Genomic DNA, 23,207 nt, shown 5'->3' with positions numbered 1-23,207 from the left:
GCGTTCTTGGTGGACAGACTTGGTCCGTCTGTCCTCCCGGTTGTCGGCAGCCTCTGTGTTGGGGCACCGCTGGCTTTGGCTCCATCTTTGGGTTGCAGACGCAGTCTCCAAGAAGCTCCTCAGTCAGCTGTACTTTTATGGAATGCTTGCTATTCATGGAGGACCTGGAGAAGTTGGTGAAAAAGTGGGAGAGGCATGGCCTCTTCGTCTCCTGGAACTGTGGCAGAAGGGTTCTCGGAGGCCCTCGACCTATAGGGGCTGAAAGGTTCCCAGAGGATCAGTCCAGAGAAATAGGTTGTGGCCATCCACCAGCAGGTGGAGATAGAAAAATCTTATGAGTTGTGCCTCATAAGCTCGTACACTTAGCAACCAAGCCAATATTCAATAACAAAGCAGTACAAGAGAGTGACTTCCAGAGAAAAAACTCCAGCCTCTAGATAGAAAAAGAACTATGAAATAAAGGGCAAAACTCGTACCTTAGAACCAGAACAATACAAATACCTGAAATTGCATAGAACCAGGAAAATTGGAAACCATCACAGAAGGGCGGGCTCTGGAATGATCCTTTTGGTGCTGAGCCCGCTAAAAACCACCATCGGAGCAGGGGCAGATTGAAATCCTGGAGATTGAGTACTGACGGCCAAAGTAGGCAAAAGCTGCATGTCCAAAGAAGTAAACCTAAGTGTGCAGGAGCTGGTAGCCGAGAGCTTATCCTGCGGCACGCACAAGACTTAATAGGCTCAGACATAGAGAATAACAAATATACTCACAGAAAACAGCTAGCCTCGTAACCTCCAAGGCACTGAAGCCCCACAATCTTCCCACAGCACAAGTGCTCTCAAAAAGAACCACAGTGACTGTGGGTTTGTTTGTTTTCTTTTTTGAATAGAGGCAAGAGAAAATGAGAAGGGAAGATTGAAAATGGCAACGGGGGGAGGGGGGTTACACCTGAGGCACAGGATACTTTTCAACCCCGAACTCAAATGAACCTGCAAGTAGGACAGGAGGCCACACAGAAGTCACTACAACACACAGGAGCTGCTATCCTGCCTGCTGGAATTAGAGAATACTGGGTTGGTTGCTAAGCGCAGGAACTTATGAGGCATAACTCAGAGTTCTCTATCTCCACCTGCTGGCAGATGGTCACAACCCATTTGTCTGTACTGATCCTTGGGATGTTATGGAAATATGAATAATCACATTAAGCACAGAACAATAAATGATTATGTTCCATTATACCTTTGAGTATGGGAGTATGCTTGGCAACCTCTGGTGAAAGTATGCCTCTACAACATTTTTGATTGGATATACCCTACACCTGTTAATGAAAGCTTCACATCTGACACTTTCCACCTGGAACAATTCAAAATGAATTTCTGCAATGACTTCTGTTAAATTGCAGGACCAACATCTGGCAATCAGACCAGTTCCCTTCCATTTTGGGTAAGATGTTTAATGCATCCAATATGAAAGGAAGAAGGGTGAAAAGAAGTGTTATTTTCTTCTACTATTACTATTACTACCACTAATCATTTCTGTAACGCTACTAGATGTACACAGCCATGTACACTGTTAATCTGATCGTGAGCCCTTGTGCCTAGGCCGAGGCTAGGAAGGATCTTGGCCAAGGCCTAGGGTAGACCAAACAGGTGCTAAGTAGTACCATGGGCCACAAAGCCCCGCACACTCAGGACAATCAAAGGGAGATAGACCACTCAGTTGATCCGGAGCCCACTCGCACAGAGTCCAAGCGTACAGGCCTCACGGCCGAACTAGAATTGAATCATACACTAGGGAAGGGAAAAGAACAGCGAGGGGTCCCCGAAGGGACTGGAGCTCAAGCAACGCACACAGCGCTAGCCAGAGACACAAAGGGAAAGGCAACAGACAAAACTGGTGGATGCAGCCTATGACCAGAGGGAGAGAATGCAAACAAAGGCTACACCAAAACTCAGGTAGTGGAGGGCAAAGTCCACAGGGAAACTGGAAAGCCGGGGACAGAATAGGACACTATAGACACGGACTGTACAAGAGCGTAGCTCCACAGGAATGGCTAAACAAGGAAAACCAGGCTGAAGGAAAAGGCTGCTTTCAAATAAGGATAGGAAAGAAGCAGGCACACAAGAGTACAGAAAGGGATAAGGCAGACACCAGAGAAAGGCTGCCTAACAGAGGCAGCGCTCACAGAAGGCAAATACCTAGCACTGCACATAAAGGGTTAACACTGAGTAAAGGGAAACTTAAGCAAACAAGCAGGAACGAGCATACCATATACAGAAAGGCTGCTTAACAGAAGCAGGACTCACAGAAGGCAAATATCAAGCTCTTCACATAAAAGGTTAACATAGAGTAAAGGGAGACTTAAACAAAGCAGGAACAGCTTACCACGGACAGAAAGGCTGCCTAACAGAGGCAGGGTTTATAGAAGGCAAATATCAAGCACTGTACATATAGGGTTAACACTGAGTAAAGGGAGACATAAACAAAGCAGGAGCGAGCTTACCACAGACAAACAACACCAGAGCCAGGCAGGGAGAAACGAGGCAGAGGACAGAGCCAGGTGCAGTGCAGTGAAGCAATCAAGGACATGCTGGTAACAACCAGCACACATAGAAACCACAAGTGACGAGAAGAGCAAGCAAACTCCAAAGAATACATACTGTGCCACAAGCACCGACTGAGTGAGAGAACTAGGCTCAGCTGACAGGAATTAACTCTAGAGCATACACTGTAGGGAGAGGTAAGTTTAAATAGGTTTGACTTCTGACGTCTGCTGCTTCAGACGTCAGCTCAATCCCTGACAGGCCAATCAGAAGCGAGTCCCAGTCATTCCCCTGCCTGTCTCAGTAGAATCATAAAATACACATTATAGGCAGGTACTTTCTCTGTCCCTAGTGGGCTCGCAATCTAAGTTTTTGTACCTGGGGCAGTGGAGGGTTACCATAGTTGGTAGTATTTCCTCCTCTCCCTCCAATTTTTTCTCTGTTAAACATCCCTTGTACCAGAGGGCTTACCTGGATGATGTACATGTCTTTCCTGGCCCGGTGGTTGGATGAAAGTCTCTTCCAAAATAAGTTTTCAGTGCTTTTTATCTTCCCTTCCTAGAACTAAGAATGTCATCCCCCCCCCCACAACATGTCTGACTCTTATAATACTGACCACAAAGAAGAGAGGAAATGTGATGCAGCCTCAGTCATGGGACTGGCCTGTTTGCAAATTCTTTTAATGATCGGGCACTGCACAGAGCTGAGATTAGGGGCAACTTTTTCTGCATGATTGTTGGATTCATTTCTGTAGCTAATCTCTCATTATTATGTTTGCGTTCTTTGTACTGTTCCTCACTTCAAATTTATCTGACATTTTCAGTTTATTGCTTGTTTTCTTTTTTAAAGTAAATAATTTTCCATTAACATACCAATTACATCTGTTCGTTCATTGCTTGATTTAAACAAGTGGATTTTATCTCTCCAGTGCTGTCTGATGTTTATGTAATCTTTCAAGCTAACTTGGTTTTGAATTTTAACCAGTTCCAAGTCTAGAATTTTTCAGGCATATTTCTTTATCAGATAATAAAAAGAGAAACTGTGGTTTCTGTCTCAAATAATGTAAAATGTTGCTTTTAGTGATTTATCCCTCTTCCCCCACCTCCATTTCTTACCTGTTTCACCTGATCCTCCAGGTTGAATAATGAGGGAACTACTAAATACAAAGATGGCCTAGCATCACAGGTGCCCAGTGAAAGAGGTTCGGAGAGGCTAAACCTCTCCAGCTGAAAGTACAACCAGCATCCAGAATTCAAAAACTAGCAGCAGCCCAACATATCACGCAGCTAAGAACGCACCATAGCAACTAGCAACAGGGGCTTGAGAGGACCACCTCTGGTTGCAGCTGTTTTTCCTTCTCCCCACTCCCCCCTGACAGTTTAGGGCAGGCATTGTCATGAGCTGCTGGCATTTCTCCCACACATTTGATCACTGTGGTAGTGGCACTACAACTACTACAGCAGCCTGCCTCGGAGCCGGAGCCTCAGCCTTTCCTGCCACGTGTCCAGCCTATGCAGAATAGGGAATTGCATCATAGGAGGCAGGATCCATGCCGAGACTCTGAGGCAGACTGCTGTAATTATTGCAGTGCCACTACTGTCAGTGATCAAGGTGAGTGCAAGAGATAATCAGGCCATGGGGAGGGAGAGAGACTGGAACTGCTCCGGAGTGGTAGGGGAGGAGGGAGGGAGAGATGTAGAATTTGCAGGATGGAGAAAGATGCAGGTGCTGCTCTGCTGGACCTTGGGGAGGAGGTGGATGGACAGAGGAAGATGTGCTGGACCCAGGGAGGGAAGTTATAAATGTGGACCAGCTGGTGGAAGGGGGGAGAGACACTGGACCATGAAAAGGTGGTGAGAATTGAGAGGGAGACATTCTGGTGTCAGGGTAGAAGGTGCAGGAGGAAGGGAAGCATCAGGGAGACAGAGAAGAGATGCTGGGCATGGAGCATAGGGACAAAGACACAAAGGGGTAATGCTGGGACAGCGAGGGGATAGGGACACACAAGGACAATGCTGATTATGGAGAGAAGGTGATAGGGACACAGGGGTAATACTGATCATGGAGGGAGGATTAGGGACACAGGGATGAAATTCAGGATAGGTGAGAGGGCAGATGCTGAATATATGGGAGCATAGGGACAATAAGAGGGCAGATGCTGAATGTGGAGAAAGGGATAGGTACAGAGACACAGGGGAGATGCTGGACAGGATGGATAGGGACTCTGAGAAAAGATGGATGGTGGGCATGCATAGAGGGGAAATGTCAAATGGACAGGAGATCCTGCAAAGACAGAAAAAAAACCCAGACAAGATTAGGTTTTCTTTAATATATTGCCCTTTACTGACTCGCATATCAAAGCAATTTACAATACCTATAATTTTCAACAGAAAAGGAACGGAACTGCAATATTTTATTGGAAAGGTAGCAACCATTCAAGGTTACAAATGACTTTGAAAAATGAGGGAGGGAGGTTCTGGAATCCAAGTTTAGGCTCTTAAGTAGAAATCTGAAGTCCAGATCCTCTAGGCGCAGGACCCAAGAGGCAGGCAGAGCTCTGAATTCTCAACGTGTGGTTGAGATGATGGTGCAGGCATAATGGATTAGATTTGTTAGGAACTGGGCAACATTCTGGGAAAGGGGAAATTGTTCTGAAAAGATGGACTCCACCTTAACTGGGATGGAACCAAGCTGCTGGCACTAACTTTTAAAAAGATGAGAGAGCAGCTCTTAAACTAGAATTTGTGTGTGTGTGGGGGGGGGGGGGGGGGGGGGGGCTGACATTGCTCAGGAGCGCATGGTTCAGTGTGCAGTATCCTTGAAGGATAATATTGAAACAGGACATTCAGGGTATTCCAGTAGAGAGGTTTCAATAATGCTGAAAGAAAGCCAGGTATGTTTAAGGAGAGTGCAGGATAAAGGATGCACATTATTCCTGTCAACTTCTAAGCAGCTTGTACATGCATGCAAGAAAAAAAACACAATTTGAAGTGTCTATATACAAATTCTAGAAGCCTAAAAATAAGGTGGGAGAGTTAGAGTGTATAGCACTAAATGATGAGGTAGATATGATAGGAATCTTGGAGACTTTGTAGAAAGAGAACAATCAATGGGACACTGTGTTAACAAGGTACAAATTGAATTGCAATGATAGAGGATCAAATTGGAGGGGGGGGGGGGGGTTGCGCTATATGTTAAAGAGGGAATTGAGTCAAATAAAATAAAAATTTCACATGAAACAGATAGCAGTGTGGAATCATTATGGATAGAAATTCCATGTGTGAAGGGAAGGATTATTCTTGTAGGGCTGTACTACCGTCCGCCAGGACAGAACAGACAGATGAAGAAATGTTTACAGAAATTAGGAAAGCTGGTAAATTGAGCAACAGTATAAAAATGGGTGATTTAAATTACAACAAGGTTATTGTCTTTGTATAAAATATCACATATCAAGTGGAGTTTTTTTTTATGACTGATGATTATGAAGAGTCCCCTGTGTATATAAAGGTCTGTCCTTCAAACAGGGTTATCTCTGGTTTCTACTGAAGTCTTTTTTTTCTCCACTACGTTTTTGAACAGAATGGACGTTCCTTGGGATGCAGAATATATATTATGTAGAACTGGTTTTGGGTTTTTTTTTTAAATTACCCCAATATTGACTGGATAAATAAGTACATAAGTATTGCCATACTGGGAAAGACCAAAGGTCCATCAAGCCCAGCATCCTGTTTCCAACAGTGGCCAATCCAGGTCACAAATACCTGGCAAGATCCGAAAAAAGTACAAAACATTCTATACTGCTTATCCCAGAAATAGTGGATTTTCCTCAAGTCCATTTAATAATGGTCTTTGGACTTTTCCTTTAGGAAGCCGTCCAAACCTTTTAAAAACTCTTCTAAGCTAACCATCTTTACTACATTCTCTGTCAACGAATTCTAGAGTTTAATTACACATTGTGTGAAGAAACATTTTCTCCGATTTGTTTTAAATTTACTACATTGTAGCTTCGTCGCATGCCCCCTAGTCCTAGTGTTTTTGGAAAACGTAAACAGACGTTTTACATCTACCGGTTCAACTCCACTCATTATTTTATATACCTCTATCATCTCTCCCCTCAGCCGCTTTTCCTCTAAGCTGAAGAGCCCTAGCCGCTTTAGCCTTTCCTCAGAGGGAAGTCGTCCCAGTCCCTTTATCATGTTTGTCACCCTTCTCTGTACATTTTCTAATTCCACTATATCTTTTTTGAGATGCAGCGACCAGAATTACAATATTCGAGGTGCGGTCGCACCATGGAGCGATACAAGGGCATTATAACATCCTCATTTTTGTTTTCCATTCCTTGCCTAATAATACCTAACATTCTATTTGCTTTCTTAGCCACAGCAGCACACTGAGCAGAAGGTTTCAACGCATCATCAGCAATGACACCTAGTTCCCTTTCTTGGTCCGGTACTCCTAACGTGGAACCTTGCATGATGTAGCTATAATTCGGGTTCCTCTTTCCCACATGCATCACTTTGCATTTGCTCACATTAAACTTCATCTGCCATTTAGACACCCAGTGTCGTAAGGTCCTCTTGTAATTTTTCACAATCCTCCCACAATTTAACGACTTTGAATAACTTTGTGTCATCAACAAATTTAATTACCTCACTAGTTACTCCCATCTCTAGGCCATTTATAAATATGTTAAAAAGCAGCGGTCCCAGCACAGACCCCTGGGGAACCCCACTAACTACCCTTCTTCATTGAGAATACTGAACATTTAACCCTACTCTCTGTTTTCTATCTTTTAACCAGTTTTTAATCCACAATAGAACACTACCTCCTATCCCATGACTCTCCAATTTCCTCTGGAGTCTTTTATGAGGTACTTTGTCAAACGCCTTCTGAAACTCCAGATACACAATATCAACTGGCTCACCTTTATCCACATATTTGTTCACCCCTTCAAAGAAATGTAGTAGATTGGTGAGGCAAGATTTCCCTTCACTGAATCCATGTTGACTTTGTCTCATTAATCCATGCTTTTGAATATGCTCTGTAATTTTGTTCTTTATAATAGTCTCTACCATTTTGCCCGGCACCTACGTCAGACTCACCGCATATGTTACATCAGGGAGCGCCAGGGAGATAAAATTTCTAGATGTAATAAATGACTACTACTTGGAGCAGCTGGTCCTGGAACCGACAAGGAGGGGTGCCATTTTAGATCTAGTCCTTGGTATAGTATGAAAGGTAGCTGTGTTGTGGCCCCTAGGAAACAGTGATCATAACATGATCAAGTTTGAGGTACTATCTGGAATGAAACCATAAAGAAAATTTACTGTAGCTGCATTTAATTTTCGAAAGGGTGATTATAATAAAACTAGTAAAAAAAGCCCTGTTTCTGATGCAAATGAAACGGGGGCTAGCAAAGTTTTCTTCTGTGTGCATGTGGGAGTGTGTGTGTCCCTGCCCTCTGCCCTCTCTCCCTTCCCCTGTACTGTGTGTCCCCTCTGCTCTCTGTCCCCTCCCCCCCTCGGAGTCGAGTCCTTCAGTGTTAAGTTTCCTGCTGTGCTGTGCTGTGTTTGTGTTACAGAGATAGTGAGGGCTTCTGCCCTCTCTCCCCTCCCCCCCTCTGAGTCCTTCACTGTTACAGAGAGAGTGATTTGATTTCGTGCTGTGCTGTGTTTTCCTTCACTGTTTGTGTTACAGAGAGATTAAGGGTGGGGCAGACACTCATGGGGAAACTGGATATCTCTCCCCCGTCACACTTCCGGCTGGAGGCTTCATTTAGAACGTTGGTGGTGCCTTTTATATATAGAGATGAGGAAAATGGTTAAAAAGAAGCTAAAAGGATCGGCTACAAAGGGTAGGACACTAAGAGGCATATATTCAAAGCACTTAGCCTTCCAAAGTTCCATAGGTTTCTATGGAACTTTGGAAGGCTAAGTGCTTTTGAAAATATGCCTCTAAGTCGGGCATGGACGTTGTTCAAAAATACCATCTTGGAAGTGCAGACCAGATACATTCCATGTATTTACAAAGGTGGAAAGAAGAGAAAATGACAGCCAGCATGGTTAAAAGGTGAAGTGAAAGAGGCTATTTCAACAAAAAGAGTGTCCTTCAAAGAATAGAAAAAGGACCCAAGTGAAGAAAATAAGAAACAACATATGCACTGGCAAGTCAGATGCAAAGCATTGATAAAGAAGGCTAAAAGAGAATATGAAGAGAAATTTGCCACTGAAGCTAAAACTCACAGTAACAACTTTTTTCAGGTACATCAGAAGCGGAAAGCCTGCAAGGGAATCCATGGGACTTGTTAGATCATGAAAGAGCAAAAGGAGTGATCAGGGAGGACAAGGCCATAACGGAGAAACTGAATGAATTCTTTGCTTCGGTCTTTACAGAAGATGTAAGAGATCTACCTGTATTGGAAATGGTTTTCAAGGGTGGTGATGCGGAGGAACTGAAAGAAATCTCAGTGAACCTGGAAGATGTACTGAGCCAAATCATGAAATTAAAGAGTAGTAAATCACCTGGACCAGATGGCATATGTCCTAGATTACTCAAAGAACTCAAGCATGAAATTGCTGATCTGCTGTTAGTAATATGTAACCTACTACTACTTAACATTTCTAGAGCGCTACTACCTGTCACTAAAATTGTCCTTAGTACTTGAAGATTGGAGGGTGGCCAATGTAATGCCGATTTTTAAAAAGGGTTCTAGGGGTGATTGGGGAAATTAGACTGGAAAGCCTGACGTCAGTACCGGGTAAAATAGTGGAAGCTATTATAAAAAATAAAATTACGGAACACATAAATAAACATAGTTTAATGGGACAGAGTCAGCAGAGGTTCGGCCAAGGAGAAGTCTTGCCTCACTAATTTGCTTCATGTCTTTGAATGCGCAAATAAAAATGGATAAAGGTGAGCTGGTGATGTAATGTATTCAGATTTTCAGAAAGCTTTTGATAAAGTTCCTCATGAGAGACTCCTGAGAAAATTAAAGAGTCATGGGATAGGAGGCAATGTTCTGGTGTGGACTAGGAATTGGTTATTGGATAGAAAACAGAGGGTAGGGTTAAATGGCCAGCAATAAGCGATTCCTGTGCAGTAAATGTGACAAAGCCTATAAGAATTGAATGGGCTTCACTGCATTTGCTGCGCTATGATCGCTAGCACTGCTTTGTAAAAGGAGCCTTTAGTAACTGAAGCATTCCAATAGTCTGTCATAGACCTCGAAGTAATAACTGCTGAATTAAGATTCTCTTTAACTCCTTGCCAAAACTGATTAGAATCAACCATGTTCTAATAATTTTTTAGCTACCTGATCTTAACTCTTCAACAATTTAGGAACTTTGATATAAAAGTCTAGTAGATAATAATTTGCCCACATAACCTGATCCAAAGTAATATGATCAACTAATGAGCGTGTGTTCATGATCCAGACAAATAAGCAACAAAATGTAGTGCATGACCCTTATTTTGTGTTATAAAAATTGGGCCTCACAAAGTTCAAAGAATCTAGAAACTGTATAAATTGTAAAGTTGATACCTCATTTAGATCTTCTAAATGAACATTTAGGTCTCCTAATATTATTAAATAAGAAAAAATGGTTGAATAATGTAGAATAACATTGAAACAATTTTTGGCATATTAATGACCAGTTACATGGAGACCTGAGTACTAAAATGATCCTGAAAATTCTCGTAGGTATTATATCTAAAAAATTACATATCATTAATTCCAAATTAGGCTCTATCAGTGAGTCAAGTAGCTTAATGGCTTCTAGAAGAGACTCCACTAGAAGGTATTATGGTTGGAGATAGAAGAGTTTTACCATCTGGTGTGATAGAAAAGCTCATACATTTCTTAGGCAGGCCTCAAAGCCAACCAAATGAAGCTTATCCTATGTAGAAGGTAAACTCATCAACTTACAGTCTTCAGTTGTTTGATTCTTGTGGGGCTTGCTCTGTTGAAGCCTTCCATTAAATCCCTATAGTATCCTTAGGTTTCAGAATGGTAATGACTTAGTTGATGAATTCTCCCCTTGAGCCATTAGACCAGTGGTTCCCAAACCTGGTCCTGGAGGCACCCCAGCCAGTCAGGTTTTCAGGATACCTTCAATGAATATTCATGAGCGAGATTTGCATGCACTGCGTCCTCTGCATTCAAATCTAACGAATATTTATTGTAGATATCCTGAAAACCTGACTGGCTGGGGTGCCTCTAGAACCTGGTTTGGGTACCACTGCATTAGACTCATACTAGCTGAAGTACCTGACCTGGAAGGCCTTATTTTTAGTGGGTATTTTCTTGGCATACAGCGTCAGCAAGCTTCAGAGTTACACAAGAGTTTTTCAGGAACAGGGTGGTCTTGAACACCCCATCCATAATTCCTACTTCAGATAATATCAAACCTTCACCTTAACCAATTGTTCTCCCAATACCTTTCCAAAAGCCACATGACCATGATGGTGAACGTTCTTGAATACACTGGATTGTAAAAGAGCCTTAGCCAACTCTTTGGAGTAAATTAAAAATCTGCACAGCTTTTTGTTTGTTTTGACTACAGTAAACCTGGGACTGCCATGATCAAGCACACACTGTTCAGTTGACTAGCAGATTGTGTATTCTTCATATTTGCCCGGCAGGCCTGACCCTGGAGGGTATCCAGAAGAGGAAACCAAAGTTCTACAGGTAAAACATACCAGAACACAAGTCTTCAGTGGTTTAAAAGCCTTTCATTCTTGCCACTTTAAAATACAACCTGATGTGGCCATGTTTTACCTCTTGAGGCTGCGTCATGGGTTTCCTACAAGTGTGGACTTCATATCCTGCTTGTCCTTGGAGAAAGCAAGGTGCTTATTTGTAACAGGCATTTTCCATGGATAGCAGGATATAAGTTTTAACAATACTTGCCCACCTGACTTTTCCTGTATTCCAATTGCTAGTAGTTGGCCCTATATGACAATGACAGCTTCAAGAGCTAGTCAGATGACATCACTCACCAGTAAGGTTTTATATCTTCTTGTCCTCATAGAACACCTGTTTAAGGTAAGCAACTTTGTTTTGGTTTGACAAAGCCTTTTGTCACCAATAATCATAAACTCATGTGGAAAATGCTGGTCAATTTGGCTTTCCCACAAGATGTATTAAGGTCCTATAGCAATTTCATGATGGAATGCCTGCCATTGTCTACAATAGTTTGGAGATGGACCCATTCATCATCTAAACCAGTGTTCAACAAAGGTGTTTTAACATTCAGATCCATTCTGCACTTTCTTAGTCATTTTAGTCTTCATTAAATACTGACTTCACACCAGAATTAATATTCAGCACAATGGATGGACAATCCTTTATCTTGTTTCTGCATGAGGACTAAAAATGCCAAGGCATTCAAATTTTGTCTTTCAGTATGATGAAGACTGTGCCATCCTTGTTCACACTGACATACTTGATCTAGTATCATGCATCTAATCTAGTACATGCTTGATTGCTTTGAAATAAACTGAAAAGACTGAATTGCTTTAGTAGCCTTCTCCAGACTTACTAATGATCTACCAATATATACCATTGAGAGATAAACTTCTGGGATTGTTGAACACACCTCATACCTTGGTCATCATCCCTCTGAGTAAAAACGATAACATTCTGTACAGAATTCAGTTCACAGGTATTGTATTTGGGGAAACGTGTGTTATTGATCATTACCTATGGAATAAACCAAGAATCAGATCTTCATTCCTATATTCCTCTATGAATGTAAAACTTGGGTGATCTACTGACATTATCTCAAGTCTACAGAGGTACCATCCAAGATAGCTTTGGATGATCGGGTGTTTTCACTGAAGCCAAAGTCATCAAGTGATGATCATGATGCACCAGCTCTGCTGGGCTTGACATGTGGACAGTAATTTTATAACGGGATGCTAAAGTTAATAGGCAGGAAGGTGCTTATTTCATAAAGAAGTAGAGGCACATATGTGTCTTGATGAAATACTAGAACAGATCCTTCAGAAATAGCACCTACAGTGTGGGCACTGACATTTGTGCCTGATTGGAAGCAGCATAAATGTTAGCACAAAAGGTATATGTGTGTTTTATAAAATACATATATAAATTGTGACTCCAGCAAAACTCTTCCTCTGAGCATGCCTGTTGTACAAGTAATGCTCATGCTTGCTTTCAGGTGTTGCTTGATTTTATCAGTGGGCTTTTACACGTGTAAATCAGCAGTCTAAGTATGATAAAGGTTTATAAAATTACTTCCGTAGAGCATATGTCAGATTGAAAACTTTTTAAATTAGACCACTTATGTTTAGAGATCCCCAGGCAGACAAAGGAAACTCCCCAAAGACACACTGAAAATATATTTCAAGAAAACTGGTGTGGATGTCATAGCCAACCAATAACTGACACCGCAACATCCATCAAATGGCAGCTGTCTTCTAGGAAAAGCACTTTGTTCCTGAAGATGGGGGGAAAAACCCTAAAGGAAAGAGAAATTCTAGTTAATGAGCTATTAAGACACAAGGCAGTATTTGTTGTTCATGCTGTGAGTTTACGCTTCTGGATTAGACTCCTGAGCTGTCTCAGAATCCATATATATAATAACTGTAAAATGTCAGCACTCTCTTGCACTTTTCACATTTTGTTGTTCTAGAAAATCTGACTTGCATGCTTTTAAATAAGTATTTTCCATTTATCAACACATCATTCTTCATGCATTTTAGAGGGGAGGGGAGATGTTTTTATTGGCGGACAAAGCATGGACCACAAAATCAAAACTCAAATGCAACAAGTGGACAAGTTTCCACTCTCGTGAGCCAGTACTTTTGGAGGCATCTCTGGCAGCAATTACACCTGAGAGTTTGTTGGGATTGGCCTCTATTAAATCATTTTTCTTTACAAAACTGTTCAATCTGTGTCAGGTTTTTATGGGGTGGATTGATAGACAGTAGTCTTCAAATCATGCTGATTTTCAATTGGGTTTAAGTTGGGGCTCTTACTGGGGACATTTAAGTTTTGTTTCTTACCAACTCCAGTGTAAATTTGACTGTGTTCTTTGGGTTATTGTCATACTGATAAGTGAACTTTGTCCCTGTGTCATCTTTCTTACAGAGGACTTTTCTTTACTTATCTACATTGATTGTTCCTTCTACCCCAATAAGTGCCCCATTGCCTGTAGATAAGAAACATTCTCATAATATGAGCTGACCACCACCATACTTTGCAGTAGGCGATATGCTGTATTGTGTTTGCACCAGACGTAAAACTTTTTATTAGGATCAAAAGATTCTATTTTGATTTTGTCAGAGGACAAAACTTTTTGCCCTATGGTTACAGTATCTTCTGAGTATTCCTCTGTATTTCAAATGAGATTCATTATAGACTTGAGTAATGGCTTCCTTCCTTCGTTCCATCCTACCATAGAGGCCAAATTTGTGGAGTATTTGAGAAATTGTCACATGCACATTTTGTCCAGCCTCTCAAAGTTGCCATTTCCCTCTTGGTTGCCTCTCTAGTTAGTCATCTGCTTGCTTTATTGCCCAGTTTGGAGGGATGGCCTGATATAGACAGAATTTTGGATGTGCCATTACAACTTCTACTACCTAATGAGCTTGCTGTCTATCTGTTGAGTGATATTCAAAGATTTCTTAATTATTTTATACCTATCTCCTGATCTATGCCTTTTCATGTCTTTGTCCAAGAGTTCTTTTGCCTGCTTCTTCATTCTTATAGCTGGCTGTTTTTGCTTTGAAATTAACTATCTGGCAGAGCGAATCAACAGGAAATGCTGAGTTTGTTGTTGTATGAATCAGATCAGTTTAACACAGGTGGGGTCAGTTTACTTGGTGTGTTCTTTCGAGGGTGATTGATTGTACCAGAACTTTTAAGTATTTCAGATTGGTCCAGAAGTGTAAGGCGATTGGACACACATCTATCTAAGTTATTCCATGTTTGTTTTTCTATTTTTCTATTGTTTCTAAGGTTTTCTGGAATATATATATATATATTTCATGGCTGTTCTTGGGGGGGGGGGGGAGGTAGGAAGTGAAAATATGTGAAATAAATATTGCATTGTTGGATTTTACTTCCAATTTTTATGGCAACATTTTTGGAAGAAAATATGTATAGACTTCCTATAACCACTGTAAATCTGTGGTAGAGATCCTCCCTGAACTAAAGGATCAGCGATTAAATTGATTAATCCTTTGTAAGGTCATCTTCAGAACACGAGAGTAAACATGGAATATATGATAGCAAGGTCATTTTGATCAAAGATATTATTTCCTTGTGCTCCATTTTGTCCTAATTAGGAAAGAAAATAGAAGCAAAAAAGTGGCCACATTTTTGTTACACTCTTTGTCAAATATAATTACCGTATTTTTCGGACTATAAGACGCACCGGACCATAAGACGTACCTAGGTTTTAGAGGAGGGAAATAGGAGAAAAAAATTTTCCTTTTTCCCTCCTCTAAAACCTAGGTGCTCCGGTGCGTCTTGTCCGAGTTTTGGATCACCGTCCCCTACTTACGCGATGCCATGTTCCCTGGTGGTCTAGTGACGTCGGGGCAGGAAAGAGCCCCCTCTTTCCTGCCCATCGCGCTGCTCTCCGTGCTCCTGACTGCTTCCTGACGGTCTCGGCGAGATTCCATTTTGAATCTCGCCGAGACCGTCAGGAAGCAGTCAGGAGCACGGAGAGCAGCGCGATGGGCAGGAAAGAGGGGGCTCTTTCCTGCCCCGACGTCACTAGACCACCAGGGAACATGGCATCGCGTACGTAGGGGACGGCGATCCAAACTCGCTACCTTCGGACTATAAGACGCACCCCCCATTTTCCTCCCAAATTTTGGGGGAAAAAGTGCGTCTTATAGTCCGAAAAATACGGTAAGTAAATTATTGATGCTGTTAATGTAGTAAGGCCAGAATTAGCCACTGTAGTAGTCAGTTTATTGTTATGACCTTTGTTTTTTGTATTAATAAGTGTGTGGATGGCATTCCAAGTGACTGGTCTCACAGTGGAACCAGGTGCATAACTTGGCTTTTCAGGGTATGGTATTTAAGGCAAACTCCATTGCTATGAGATTTTGTGATGGTGTAGTGTGCATGGCATTATTAGTAGATTCTAAGAGCTAGTGTACTGCATAGCATTATTCCAAATTAGCAACCTAGCTAGTATTTTCATATTTGAAACCACAAAAACCAACCATGATGGGTTGGTAAAATGTTTGTTGTCAGACTTAGGGGTGGTATTCTTGGCATTATGGTTTCCAGTTATTGTTTATGTGCATTTTAATTTCTGTTTTTAATATTTGAAACAGATGCTCATTGTCATCGCTGGCTTTGAGAGGAGAGCAGAAAGTGACCGGACTGCCGCCTTGCCATAGATATCCAATTAGTAAGATTCCTGAAGAATTAAAGCCTCAACAGTTTTCCATTGATGGAAACTGGAGGAATGTCATGTTACCAACACCTGGTGAAGAAAGAGGTGAATGTTTTACATTAATATATGGATTTAGTTGTGAACAATATTAATCAACAGAATGGACGTCTTATTCTTGTTGGTGACTGAGAGAAATTAATTAACTCTGGAGATTTGTCCAGACACCTATATTTTGGTTGCAAAATAAAAATAATCATGTAATTTTCCAAACATGAAAAAATACATGCAGTATTTAAAGTAGTATTCTATGCAATAGTTACTAGTGTAGCTGGAATTTTGCATATTCTTGACAGATTTATTATTATAGTAGTAGTAGGTGCTATTTAGTTTATTTTTCATTTTTTCTTGCTTCAGTTCAGTAGGTGATATTAACTGCTGTTTAGTTTTGCAGCTATAATGTAATGCTATTTATGCACCCAACTAAGCATTTATGCTAGGCTTATAATTGCTTATATTCTCTTAGTAGATCAAAAACTTGTACATAGAGAGCAGCAAAGGAAGACAAAAATGACACATGCCTTGGAAAGGCGAGGTGCTGTATGCTTCCTAAACAGAATTCGTTAAAAGTTATCAGTAAAAAATTAAACTTCTACTGTAATGGCAATTCAGATTTTTTTGGGGAGGTGGGAGGGGGAGTGCCACTTTAACTTGTGTATATATGGTAGTAGAGTCTAGTACATTTGACTGTATATGGAATTAAACTTACTGAAGCAGGCAAACTGTAGTTAAACCATGCAAATGTAACAAAGTGGATCAGATAATTCTGGTAACTGTATATTGTGCAAACATAGTGCACCCTGATTGGCTAATAGGGAACGTACTGTTGGATACATTGATAGGGTTCTAGATATTAATATCTACTTTTGCTGCCAGCTGCCATTATTTTACCATTAAAGGGGTAAATTTACACATATGCACGCACATACAGCTATATATTCTGCTCCTTCTTTCAAATCATGCGCTCGGTGGTGTGGTTGACACAAGAGTATAAATAACATTAGCTAATTTTGCCACCTTTGTTTCGTAGTATTCAGTATCATCCTTTAGAGCAGGGTTTCCCAAGCTTGCCCTTGGGACCCCACGCCTAGTTAGATTTTCAGGATACCCACAATGAATGTTTCCAGGGTATGCAGATTGATCTTGTGTATATTCATTGTGGGTATCCTGAAAACTTGACTGGCTATGGGTTCCCCAGGATAGGTTTGGGAAGCCCTGCTTTAGAGAATAGAATGTTCAGATTAGCCATTCACTGCCAGTTCCAGAGGGCTCAATCACAGTGAAAACCTGTTGGGATATCACAGACAATGAAGAGAGAAAATGTAAATCTTTTATCTTGTTATCCATTTTCTGAAAATTTTCATTTTCTTCAAGAGGATCTTATCACTCATATTATTAACCCTAGATTTATTACGTGCTCTCTGACTCAGGATGTGTAAGTGGAATCATAGGTAAAAATGACAGTAATGATGAGCCATTTAGCGCTCTATGCTTCAGTGCAGGAAATACGTATTTGGATCTGTAATCTTACAGGGGTTATTCAGGCTAAGGTATGCTACAGAGGTGGCATCCCTAGGTAGGGAGGAGGGGTGGAGATATAGGTGCTGCTTTAGTAATAGTTTCTTCAGCTAACCAGTAGCACTGAAAGCACATTTGAGAAGAAGTGGCTGACACATCCAAGAGCTCTTAAAAGCAGCATTGTTCGGGGAAAGGTGAGGGAGAGACAGCAGAAAATATGGATGGAGAAGGAAAAAATAAGAACGGTACACATGAAAAAGGTTAACATTTTAACATGTTTTTAAACAAAGCAATTCAGAGATTGTGTTATAGCTACATAATCCCAAGGCATATCAAATAAAATGAACATGAAGCTGGTTTCCCGAGTCTCATATGTGATCACAGATCCAAAGTCTCTACTTGATTACCTTCCACAGATGTAAATTTGTAATTATGTGCATTGCTTAACCTTGTTGCCACTGTGCATGGTGTGCTTAACTTTTTTGCCACTGTTTGGTGCAGTGTATGGCTTTGTTGCTTCAATGGCAATGCAAGGCTGCTACAACTAATTTTTTAAATGCACTCATGCACCTTCTGCTAAATGGTTTCCTAAAGTCTTTGTGTATTTCAAGAATCTTTGCTGCTTTAACCTGAAGTTTCTGACTAGGAATTTTTTAGAAACACCTTACCATTTTCTAATTCTGGTTATTTTTTAAACAGTGTATGTGTCAAGCCTGGGACAGAAGGACTCCAAAGAGAGTGTTATGATGCCAAACTGTGTAGAAGGAATTCAGGGCGCCAAACTAAATAAAATGCCTGTATTACATGTACGCAAAGGATTTGCTGGTGATGGCCCTAAAACACATGAAATCAGGTACACTTTCAGGGGGACGGAATTGTGACAAACAGCAAAGTGAGGGACAGGAAATCCACCTGGATGGATGAACAACAACATCCCACGTAACCAACAGACAAAAAAGAAAAGTGGGAAGTGGACCAATGACTCCAGAGACTGGGAAAGCTGGGTCAAGCTAGGAAACTTTATTACAGACTCGACACAGATAATATTCAGTGTATACTGTTTCGTTACACGCTTCGACGAGTGAACATCTGAAGGTCTTTTTCAAGACACCCCCCCCCCCTGTCTTTCAGCGGCATAGTACCTGTATGTACATCACAGAGACTCCTGAGGCAGGCCTGTGGCTGAAACACAGATCTGTGTTGAGTGTGTAATAAACTTTCCTAGCTTGACCCAGCTGTCCTAAACAGCAAAGTGAAGCATTCAAGCTTCTACCTAGTGCCATGGTAGATTCATTGTATGAAGACAGTGTTTGTTTCTTTTGGTGGCTAAGAGAAATAAAATGAATGTGTTGCAAAGCTTTGTTTGCACTGCTGGAGTGTCCTAATAGATAGATGAATAGATCAAACTGTCTCATGGTGCATTGTTTTTTTATATTGGGAACAAATAATAGTGCCGCCCACTGATGGCTTTTTTTTTTTAATGACAGGCTACTTCATTTTTATTGTGTTTAAACATGTTTGAAAAGTACATATGTGGTGGTTCAGTCCATCTGTCTCTCCATCTGGAGGCATGGTAACCTTAATTAAAAATGGACATGTGATTCTAGCTTCTGATGAAGGCCAGCCATGGTCCTTAACTTTCACTGTTGACAATCTCTAGAACCAAAATACCATAAAATCCATAGATGTTCCTGGTTTTGACGTCTCTTTTACTATATGTGAATGTATATGTGCCTGTAAATATATGTGAATTGGATATAGAGATCAGTAAATGCAACTTACTACTACTTATTTCTATAGTGGTACTAAAGATAAGCAGTGCTATACACAAAACAAGTAAAACACAGTTCCTTCTTGACAGATCTTGCAAGATAGACAAACAGGACAAATAAGGATTTAAGGAGTTACTTATTGTGGGAATGATTAAAACAAACTAAAAGGGTTAAGAGTTAAAAGCAGCCTCAGAAAGGTGGACTTTATGCTCCATCTTTGGCCTATTCAAATCCAGGCTAGACGGAGCGTAAAGGAGTGGCCTAGTGGTTAGAGCACCGGTATTGATACCCTGAGGTGTCCGGTTCAAATCCCACTGCTGCTCCTTGTGGTCTTGGGCAAGTCACTTAACCCTTCCGTAATATCACTCACAAAGATGTTAAAAAGAGCTGGCCCAAGGACCTGACCCCCTGCGGTACACAACTTGTAACATTCTTTTCCTGAAAGCAAACTCCATTTACCATTACCCTCTGTCTCCTTCCGTTGAACCAGTTTTCAACCCAGTCAGTCACTTTAGGTCCCATACCGAGGGCACTCAGTTTATATATCAGTCGCCTGTGCAGAACCGAGTCAAAGGCTTTGCTAAAGTCTAAGTACACCACATCTAGTGCCCCTTCCATGTCCAGCTGTTTGGTTACCCAGTCAAAGAAGTCAATCGGATTTGTTTGACAAGATCTGCCTCTAGTGAAACCATGCTGCCTCAGGTCCTGCAGTACTTTCAGTTTGAGAAACCTCACAGTCCTCCGCTTTAGAAGTGATTCCATTAGTTTACTCACCATTGAGGTCAGACTGACAGGTCTGTAATTCGCAACCTCCTTCTTCCGCTTGTGTGTAGAAGGACCGCATCCACCCTTCTCCAGTCCTCCGGGACCACTCCAGATTCTAGGGAAGCATTGAACAGGTCAGACACAGAGCCACCAGAACTTCTCCAAGTTCTGAGTAACCTCTGATGTATCCAATCAGGCCCCATCACTTTGTATACTTTTAATTCTGTCAGCTCCTCACGAACTCAGTCTTCTGAGTATCGGACCAGGTGTACCATACATCATCCTCATTAGCATTTGTCTTCTTTGGGCCCACCTCTGGCCTTTCATCTGTGAACACTGAACAGAAATATTTGTTTAGCAGTTCAGCTTTACCCTTATCAGCTTCAACAAATTCTTCCCCCCTCAGCAATTGCAGCACCCTGAACCAGTTCTGGAAGTTGTCAGGTGCAGTTAATCACAACTTGCACCTGCTCAGAGGACAGAGGATCAATATCTAGATCTTTGGTCTCAGTAGCCCTAGCTCAGTAGCCTAGCTAAGAAACTGGATGTGAACATAAGGATTCAATAAGCGTCATGTTTTAATTAAGTCCAGTTGTTTCACCAATCTGTATTTGTGGATTCAACCACAAAGAAGGCCACAGAATTGAGAGATCATACTACTATGTTACCTAGTAAAAGATGTGAACACACAGAATCAGATAGTTAAAAAAGCATTCCAAGTGCTATACTTGATTCTCAAATAGATGTACATCAGTTATATAAGGTACAGTACATGCATGACGGTCCAACAACTGCAGGAAAAATATGATTATCCATGCTCTGCCCAAACTCCTCTCCTGCTCCTGACCATGCCTGTTCTATAAATAAGCTCCTGCTTGCACTGTGCTTACTTTTAGGAATGACTAGCTGAAAAGGTAATGTAATTATATTTTGGGTCTAACTGGTAATACTAGCAAAGTGTTCTAATAATGAACAGCACAATAGCATTTTGATTTACTTGGCGTCATGATATACTAACCATATTTGTAAGACCACGAAGATCACGTTGTTTAAAAAAAAAAAAAAAAGACTCAACATAGTGTTATAAAGTTGCTCTACATTTTATGGACTGAAGGTAAAACTTGCCCTCTACCCTTCCAGGTGCATATTTCAGACTTATTCCAGCAATACCTGCTTGACAGGGCAATGATCCTAATATTTCTGGTGTTTTTCTATTATAAATGCTTTCTTACCAGTCAGCAGATCAGATGTATCTTAGGATGATTTATTTTTGTGATTATTATTTGTTTGAATTTAGCTTCAGTAGGAGCTCAAGGTACACTAGGTATTTCTGTGTCCTTGGAGGGTTTACAATCTAAGTTTGTGCCTTGAGAAAATTGAAGGGTTTAAGTTAGAAAATTGCACGGGGATGGAAATCTAACCCGTCCCCACTCTTCCCCTCCACAAGTAATCTCCTCCATCCCCACCCAGTCCCACCCCCTCTGCACCGCGTCACATCACACCTTGCCACATAATCACTTTGACTCCTACCCAAGAAAGACAGATTCTATAAGCAGTGAAATACATAAATGCATTTTCTTCTATACCCTGTTAAATAAAAAAATTAAAAAAGAAAAACATTTCCAAAAAAGCAACCATGCTTGCCCCCCCTTCCTTTCCCGCCCATCCAGGGTGGGACCAGGCTGCTGGCATTGGAATTTAAAAAGGAGCTAGAGCAGCTTTTAAGCTAGAAACGGGGAGGGAGGGGGGGAAGGCCGACAGTCGCTCAAAAGCACGTGGTTCGGGATAAGGTATCTTTCAAAGATATCACCAAAACAGGGAAGATAGAGAATCCCGGTAGTGAGGTTGCAAAAGAGACCGTAGTAGATCAGGTGTCCTTAAATAAAAATAAAAATCGGACAAAAGATTGCAAATTAATACTATCAAGTACTAAGCATGACATAAATAGGAACAACAAACATAGTTTGAAATGTGTATATGCAAATGCCAGGAGCCTAAGAAATAAGATGGGAGAGTTAGAATATATTGCACTAAATGAAAAATTAGATATAATAGGCATCCTTGAGACCTGGTGGAAGGAGGATTAGCAGTGGGACACTGTCATACCGGAGTACAAATTATATCGTAGTGATAGGGTGGATTGAATTGGTGGAGGGGTAGCATTGTATATTAAGGAGAGTCTTGAATCAAATAGATTGAAAATTCTGCAGGAAACAAAACACATCTTGGTATCACTGTGGATTGAAATTCCATGTGTAAAGGGGAAAAAGATAGTGATAGGAGTGTACTACCGTCTGCCTGGCCAGGATGAACAGATGGATGCAAAAATGTTAAAGGAAATTAGGGATGCAAACAAACTGGGCAACACAATAATAATGGGTGATTTCAATTACCCAATATTGACTGGGTAAATGTAACATCGGGACACGGTAGGGAGGTAAAATTCCTTGATGAAATCAAGGACAGTTTTATGGAGCAGCTGGTACAGGAGCCGACGAGAGAAGGAAAAATTCTAGACCTAGTCCTCAGTGGAGCGCATGATCTGGTGCGGGAGGTAATGGTGCTGGGCCGCTTGATAACAGTGATCATAATATGATCGGATTTGATATTAGCTTTGAAGTAAGTATACACAGGAAATCAAATACGTTAGTTTTTAACTTTAAAAAAGGAGACTATGATAAAATGAGAATGGTGAAAAAAAAACTTAGAGGAGTGACTGCAAGGGTCAAAAATTTACATCAGTGTGGATGCTGTTCTAAAACACCATCCTGGAATCCCAGGCCAAATATATTCTGCGTATTAAAAAAGGAGGATGGAAGACCAAACGACAGCCAGTGTGGTTAAAAAGTGAGGTGAAGGAAGCTATTAGAGCTAAAAGAAAATTCTTCAGAAAATGGAAGAAGGAACCGACTGAAAATAATAAGAAACAGCATAAGGAATGTCAAGTCAAATGCAAAGCACTGATAAGGAAGGCTAAGAGGGACTTTGAAAAAATTGCGTTGGAGGCAAAAACACATAGTAAAAAATTTTTTTAACGTATATTAAAAGCAGGAAGCCGGCAAAAGAATCGGTTGGACCACTAGATGACCGAGGAGTAAAAGGGGCGATCAGGGAAGACAAAGCCGTAGCGGAAAGATTAAATGAATTCTTTGCTTCAGTCTTCACCAAGGAAGATT

At 41.1% G+C, this 23,207-nt stretch overlaps 1 protein-coding gene across 1 annotated transcript in view; it reads left to right on the top strand.

Moving 5' to 3' along the window:
- Positions 1-23,207, top strand: part of C1H8orf89 (chromosome 1 C8orf89 homolog) — a 116,617-nt gene that overhangs the window by 50,344 nt on the left and 43,066 nt on the right. Inside the window, exons 3-4 of the mRNA XM_030215554.1 lie at positions 15,858-16,024; positions 18,194-18,347. Coding sequence (XP_030071414.1) covers positions 15,858-16,024; positions 18,194-18,347 — 321 coding nt within the window. The remainder of the gene's footprint in view (positions 1-15,857; positions 16,025-18,193; positions 18,348-23,207) is intronic.

Source organism: Microcaecilia unicolor, chromosome 1 (genome assembly GCF_901765095.1).
Source record: "Microcaecilia unicolor chromosome 1, aMicUni1.1, whole genome shotgun sequence".
Lineage (NCBI taxonomy): Eukaryota > Metazoa > Chordata > Amphibia > Gymnophiona > Siphonopidae > Microcaecilia > Microcaecilia unicolor.
Note: the sequence above shows the minus strand (reverse complement) of the source record. Positions and strands in the feature narration are given on the sequence as shown.